The sequence below is a fragment of the Elephantulus edwardii genome, unplaced genomic scaffold, assembly GCF_000299155.1.
Source record: "Elephantulus edwardii isolate Elephantulus edwardi_28Jun2011 unplaced genomic scaffold, EleEdw1.0 scaffold00022, whole genome shotgun sequence".
Lineage (NCBI taxonomy): Eukaryota > Metazoa > Chordata > Mammalia > Macroscelidea > Macroscelididae > Elephantulus > Elephantulus edwardii.
In genome coordinates, this window is record NW_006399772.1 from 8977502 (window position 1) to 8985250 (window position 7749).

General features: G+C 43.5%; 1 protein-coding gene across 1 annotated transcript in view; it reads left to right on the forward strand.

The window, feature by feature from the left end:
• CDHR3 (cadherin-related family member 3) overlaps nucleotides 1-7749 on the forward strand; it is a 96901-nt gene that overhangs the window by 67641 nt on the left and 21511 nt on the right. The window contains exons 10-13 of the mRNA XM_006882685.1: nucleotides 1108-1279; nucleotides 2874-2976; nucleotides 4943-5041; nucleotides 7115-7341. Coding sequence (XP_006882747.1) covers nucleotides 1108-1279; nucleotides 2874-2976; nucleotides 4943-5041; nucleotides 7115-7341 — 601 coding nt within the window. The remainder of the gene's footprint in view (nucleotides 1-1107; nucleotides 1280-2873; nucleotides 2977-4942; nucleotides 5042-7114; nucleotides 7342-7749) is intronic.

Consider the following 7749-nt stretch of genomic DNA (forward strand, 5'->3'; position numbering starts at 1 on the left):
GCAGCAAATGCATGGGGTCCTCCTCAGTTTCAGCAAGCAGGGTTGTATCATCTGCATAACTCAGATTATTAACAGATCTTCCACCAATCTTGAGGGATTTATAGCCTCTGAAAACTATTGGAGGGTCAGCTGTGAGCCGAGTCTAACACAAAGGCAATGGGTGGGGGGGGATTTTTGGTTATTGTCTATAAGAAAAAGCCACTAAGAAAAATGAAAAAAATCCCTGCCCTTGTTTACCTGGGAGGAGTGGAATAGACAATAAATAGGATAAATAATTAAAATATATAGTATCAAAAAAAATACAGTATTGTGGAAAATGATGTGTCTAGTACCACTGTTGAAAAACAGAACTGACATCGGGGTTGGGGGAAGACTGAGAAAGAGGGGATAAATTATGTATACTGCATTGAAACAGATAAGAGAGAAAGGTGTTTAAAATGGGTATATGATTAAGTGTTATTGTCACGACAGAAGTCCAGAATGAAGGCTGCATAGTGGAATATACTTGGGGGAAGGAATTGTATAACAATGAAAGAATTTTTCTTTTAATTTTCAAAACAACCAAAAAAGACATTAAAAGCAAAGAAAGCAATGGGAAATAAAGAAATAAGTAGGGACTTGATATTTTAGAGAAGGTAATCGGGGTGGTCTAATTGAGAAGGTGACATTTCATTAGAGGTGAAAAGTGGAAGAGTGAGCCATGTGGCTCACATGGGATGAATATTCCACAGGAAGTGAAAAGACTCCAAGGCCAGAGTTGGGTGGTGGTCAAGGAGCAGGGGCTAGTGTCATAGGAACAGGACAAGAAGGAGGGTTGGTAAGAGCTGCAGAGAGGCAATGCGAGGTGGGAAAGGCATCATGGAGGGACTCGTAGGTCATGGTTAGGGCCTGAATGAAATGAAGGATCGTTTGGTACATAGGAGAGACTTGATTCAACATTTTAACGGGAGAAAGTAAAGCCAAGTCTAAAAGAAGGCAAGAGCAGAAACAGAGAAACCAGATCAAAGATTTTTAATTAAAATGAAAATAGAGGTGACCAGGCTAAGAGAGAAGCAACATTCAGTTGACATTTGTTGGGGGAAATATTGAATCATGTCTTTCTGCCAGCATTATGGTGCTTGAAAGTGCAGCCAAGGGGACGCTGCTTCTGGACCTGAACAAGTTCTGCTTTGATGATGACAGCGAAGCACCAAACAACAAATTCAACTTCACCACGCCATCTGGAGTGGGGAGCAGCAGCAGATTTTTACAGGATCCAGCTGGCTCTGGGAGAATTGTGGTCAGTTAACAGTCATTGCATCATTGAAAGGGCAATGGGGAAGCTGGTCTAACATGCCTAGCATGCCCGCTACCCCATAGAGGGACATTTCCAAGGTAACTTCCCCTCCGGAGCGGAGCGACTGTAACTGACAAACTTAATAGGGAGTTTTCCCATTTGCTCTTTATTTTACCGAGGTTCCGGAACTCGTTTGTTATGCAGACTTGTGCCTGGGGTGCTAAGGACTGAATTCTTTCTTGCATAGCTCACAGTTTGCTGGGCTGTTTAGCTGCCTCTGTAGTCACATTAGTGCCCTCTGGGCTCAAGCACTTGTTTATTTGAGAGCTCATTCCTTGCCCATAAAGAGGTGAGATGAGAGGAAGCAGAGCCAAGACCATGAATGTACCCTGATAAATTCAGCACTGGAGACTAACTGGGTGAGGCGCTGCTGGATAGTGGTAGACTGCTTCAGGTGGAAGACTCTGATTCTATCCGTAGCCACTGTACCTTATGTACCAACCTGTCAGTAGAGGCTTGTGTGTGGCTGTGATGCTGAACAGACTTCAGGAGAGCTTCCAGACTAAGGTAGACTAGGAAGAAAGGCCTGGCACTCTGCTTTAGAAAGTCAGCCAGGAAAAACCTGATGGATCACAACCGTCCAAACCCCAGCCAATCAGGGGAATGTCACAGCACTAGGGAGTGTCTTGTTGGCTTGTGCCTTGAATTGCTGGGAGTCAGAGGCCAATCTGATGGCAACTTACAATGACAACAGTACCCTGGAGACCCAAATGAAAGAATGAGGGCAACACACTTATGGCCACTCCACAGGGTCAAACCAGAGATGAGAGACAATGGGTGTTGAGACACTTAGAGAGCTTGCTGGAGGGGCAGAGGGGAAGGGGAAGAGGAAAGGGGAAGGGCAAGGAACATGGGTGGTGAGCAGGGGTCTAGAGAGCGGGTTGGTTGGCACCAGAGATACAGCCTGAAGCAGAAGAATGAAGCAGGCCTTTTCCCCAGCCCTTCTCCCCACCTCCTCGTCCACCTCACACTGCAAGCCCTCCTTCACTTCTCAAGAAAATCTCACCAATTTTATTCAGAGAGTCCTTTGAAAAATAATTCTCATTTTCTTTCTGTTTAGGAAATTAGCACATATCCGATGTAGACAATGTCGAGGACACAGAAAAGCACGATAATAATTGCTAATATTTTGATCTGCTTCCTTCTTGGCTTTATTCCATGCATATATTCATACATGGTCTAGATAACGCATAAGTATTCTAAGTATGTGTAAGTATTTTAAATAATAACAATATTTCGGCAAGTAGGATTCTGTATCCTGCTTTTCTTCTTCAGTCGCCTGAAGTTTGAGTCCCTGCTGTTGTACAATAGTGCTTGCTGACTATCTTTGTATAGAAACCCTCTCTCCTGATAAATTCTTTAGAACAAGCTCTTTAGCAATAAATAAAGGCATGGATATAACTATGAATGGCTCCAACGCTGTCCAGAATGGCTTTGCCAGTTTACCCAGTTGCTAGCTGTGGGGGAAAATGTCTTTATCAGTGTGATAAGTAGAATTGTCTGTTCTGTATAATCTAACATCTCTGTTTTAATCTAGTTGATTGGTGATCTGGATTATGAAAATCCAAGTAATCTGGCAGCTGGTAATAAATACTCCATGATAATCCAAGTGCAGGATGTTTCTCCACCTCACTATAAAAGCAAGTATCACCGTAACTCGTTTCCTGGGGCATCTTCTTGAATAGCAATGACTGTGCTAAATGGTATTGTTGGTATTTAAAAAGCAGGCTTCCATAAAATCAGACATTTGAAAGTTTTATCAGTCTTCTCCTTCTTTCCCTGGTACATTTCTTTCTCCCTTTCCTCGGTGTCACTTCCTAAAATCTCAATAATCTGCTCCCTCCCCGACCCCATCTCTGCTCTGCGCTCCACTGTGTTTGCTTTAATGCAGGCTTTGCCTTTTCTTGGCTCGATTACAACCCTTAGCTGTCTCTTTTTTTTTTTTTCTTCTTTCAGACAGGCAAAGCATACTTAAGGGTCTCTCTGTCTGCATCGTGTCTCTCTCCACTGTACCCTTCCTAGTTCTATTAGTAATGTTATAGGAAATGCAAATACTGTGATAATACATCCTTGCAGAAAGCCCTTGACTGTCTTTCATAGCTTTCCAGTTCAAGTTCTAACTCTGATTTCATATGCAAGGACTTTAATCATCTGGCTTCTACTTCATTCTCAAGCCTCATTTCCAGTCACTGTCCCCTAAGCCCACTTCCTCCAAGCTAGCCCAAACAGCTTGTGGTTCTCAAGAATAAAAGATGCTGTCTAATGTCTTTGCCTTGGGACGCACTGATGGCGTGGTCCGTAGGGAGTGGGTCTGCTAACCCCAAGTCGGCACCACTTTGGCTGTTCGAATCCACCTGTGGCTCCAAAAGAGAAAGATGGACAGTCTCCTTCCACGCAATTTACAGCCTCAGACACTCAATTAAGGGTCAACTTTGAGTAGATTCTGCCTCAAAGGCAATGAGCTGAGTAGGCCTAGTGGCATAGTGGTTAAAGACTTCAGCTGCTAACCAAAAGGTTGGTAGTTTGAACACATCAGCCACTCCACAGGAGAAAGATAAGGCATCCTAATTCTGTGAATGATAACAGCCTTGGGAACCTTCTGAGAAGTTCTACAGCATCTCTGTGGGTTAGAATCAACTCAAGGGCAGGATGTTTGGTTTTTCAGTCGCTTGGCATATGCCAAGAATACCCAGTCTAGTCCACCTCCAGCTTCATTTATCTGACTCAAATAGCCCTTGTTGGGAGCTCTGGTGATCTAGTGGTAATATGTTGTTGTTGGTGTGTGCTTTCGAATCGGAGCCAACCCACAGTTGACCCTCCAATAGGTTTTCCAAGGCAGTTAAACCTCTCGCAGAGGACCTGGTGGGTTCAAACCACATGCCTTTGGGATTGCAACATAGTATCCTGGAACTGCTGGGAGAAATATGGACAATCTCCTCTAGTGCCATTTACTGCAGCTGAAAGAGTCAGCTATGGGTTGATTCCAGCTCAACAGCACACAACAATGACAACTGTCCTTGTAGTCCCTTGGAAGATTAGCTGAAAGTTTGGTGGTTCAAGCTCATCCAGTAGCACCTTGGAAGATAGGCCTGGTGGTTTGGTTTTGAAAGTCACAGCTTTGAAAACCTGGGACAGTAGCCCTACTCTTACTTTTGAGGGACCATGAGTCAAAGCCCACTTCGTATCAAGTAGTATAAACTCTCTTATAAAGCTCAGCACACACGTGCTCCTGGAAGGTAGTCCTCCTTCATCTTTCCTTGTGCCCTAAGCAGGGTATGATAAAAATGAACACACCTTGAGACCTAATGGATAAGTAGTGGCATTGCCAACCCAAAAGCAGGTGGTTCGAATGCACCAGCTTCTCACTGGGAGGACGGATGATCTCTTCCCATGTGATTCACAGACTCTGGAAAAGCCTGCGGGAGGTCAGTTCCAACTCACAGGCACATAACAACAAAAGTGCCTTAAAGGCAAGGATGACAGCATCTTGTTCATCCTGTAGCCCCAGTGTTTTGCACAGAAGATACTTTAGAAATGTTGAAAAAGCAAATCAGTGGCTGAGAATAGAATAGCGAGATTGAAATTTTTTTCTATTTCTGTTTTTAGATAACATCTATATTTATATCCTAACAATCCCGGTAAATGAGTTCCCTCTCATCTTTGATACGCCGTCCTATGTATTTAACGTGTCAGAAGTAAGCTCAGGTAGGTAATAGACTCACCCAGACGCGGCTCTGTCGAGGGGATGCTCCCTTGGAGAGGGCCTGCCTGGTGTTTGAACTGCACTTGCCAGCTGATTAGTGTTTATTGCATCTTGTATTTTTCTCTTAAATTGTCCTTACTGCTGAGGAGCCCTTCAGGTGAAGTCTGGGTTTTGAAAACTGGTGATTAAACCGCATTTGTTAGAAACCCTTGATTACGGCTTTGTCTGTTTGCCTGGTTCCTCTAATCTTCTCTCTTTATAGTTGAACTTTCTCCTGGTCTCACCTCGATTTTTATCCAGCTCACTTGGAAAATTGAAGTTGAAAAGATAAAGTTTCCCATTCCTACACTACCTTCATTTAAAAACAAAATAAAGACTGTGTCTCTCACCATGACTTGCATTCACTGGAGGCCTTCTTTTAAGCCTCTCTGTGTATATATATATATACCCTGATTCCTCCAGTCTTGCCCCCATTAAAGTCTTGTAGGGCTCCTACTTTTGACTTCACTTTCTTCCTATCGGCCCCAGTTTGAAAGTAATGATGTGAACTCTCTAATACAATCTCAGATTTCCCCACAATTTTATTCCATTGATTATGGATTACTTATTCTTTCAAAAACCAAACAACCCTTTAAATTGCTACTTCATTTTAATTTCTATTTCTGTCATTAAGTTTAAAATAAAGCACAAAAAAAAGGAGCAAAGAAATGTTTTTAATCTTATAACTTAGCTACCGGATAACAAATGCAGCAGAAGTGAACAAGGTTTTCAATGGAATGCATAGGTTTTACTACAATTCATTTTGGTCACCTACTTTGGGGTCAAGTATTTTACTTGGTACTGGGGCTAAACTAACAGTATAATTTATGAGAAAGAGCTTTCATAAAGCAAGCAGGTCAAAGCTCCAGTAGTTTCTCCAATAAGATTTGTAAAATAAGAATAATAGGATAGAAATTTGAAATTTATAATTTATCATTTTTGGCTGCTAAATCCTTAAAAATATTTATATTTATTCCTATTTTAAAAGCAATTCATATGCATTACAGGATTAGACAAAATAGAGTATAAGACAGAGGAGAAATCCTTTCTATAACACTGCTGCAAAAGCTTTGTGCCTGCGAAGTTGTTTTCAGCAGTGCTGTTACAATAGCAAAATTATTAGCATTCGTTATTATGTTATCAAGTCAGAACCAACTCACAGCTGAGCCTCCAGTGACTTTTCAGAGGCTGTCAATGACCCATAACGAGATGGATTGTCCATCTTTCTCCCAAGAAGCAGCTAGGGGATTCGAACTACCTTTATTTAGGTTGACAGTGCAACTCTGTACCTGTGAAGCCACCACACAGGACTAGGTCCTGAGTAAAGAGCTCTGGTGGTATCGTGCTTTACATGTCAGGTCAGGGGTTTTAATCCACCAGGTCTGTTCTGCAGAAGGAAAATAGGCAGTGGCCTTCTGTAAAGATTTACCACCTTGGAAGCTAAATTAAAGGTCACTTTTAGCAGTGACTCAATGGCAGAGGGCTGGGTTAGGTCCTACATGGAACAAGTCACTTGCAATTGCCTGAGAGCCCCTGTGGTGGTGCTTTAACCCATCCTGCAGCTCTGTGTTAGAAAAGCCTGATGATCTGCTTCCAAAAAGATCACAGCTTGGAAGGCCTATGGAGCTCTGCAGAACATGGGTTCCCACGAGTCAGAAGTGACATGAGTTAATAGCAAGGGTTGCCCTTTTTTTTTTAAGTATAATGGGACTGAAGACATAACCTAGACTTTGAATAACACAAAGAACTCTGAGAGTTGTTTCACCTGGCAGTGAGGTGGGTCATCTGTCCCTGTGCCCCACGCCCTCAGCCGTATTGTTGTTGTGTACAATCAAGTTGGAACCAACCCATAGCTGACCCTCTGGCACGTTTTCAGAGGCAGTAACTTGCACAGGACATTGCCCATCCTTCTCCTGCAGAACAGCTGATAAATTCAAACTGCATACCTTTGGCTTGACAATACAGCTCCTTCCTGCCAGCCCACCAGAGCTCCCTCCCACGGCAGTACTAACCTCAGATATATTCTGTTCCTCCAGCCCGAGCTCGGATTGGACAGGTACGAGCCACTGACAAGGACTTCCCCCAGAGCACCATCGTCTACTCCATCGCTGCAGGCGGGGCCAGCCTCCAGCACCCAAACATATTTTGGATTAATCCCAAGACAGGCGAACTCCAGCTGGTGACAAAAGCGGACTATGAGACGACCTCCACCTATACTCTTAGAGTCCAGGCCACCAACAGTGAGGCCACAGGCACAGCCATGGTGAGGGGTGCTGTTTGGTGGGCTCACACCAGTCTCAGACTTCCGCTCTGGCATGGCAGCGTGTCTCGGCTGTGGCCACAGGATACGTCATAGGGGGCAGACTACAGTTGGACAGGAAGTAAGCACTGTGACATACAGAGAACACTGGACATACAGAGGGAAAGGTGCCTGGGAAATAAGGATTGACATTGGAGTTCAGGCCTGAGAAACACTAAGATTGATGACCAAATGTTGGAGTCGATTGAACCCACAATTCTTCCTTTGCTTTCACGATGAGATGGTGATGAGGTACACACTGTTGAGAAATGAGTTGGTTTCATAGTTCTGCACAGCCCCTGTCCCCACTAGAGTAGTTCTGTCATATTTTAATCCACCCCATACATATAAAGTTGGGATAGATCTTAAGAT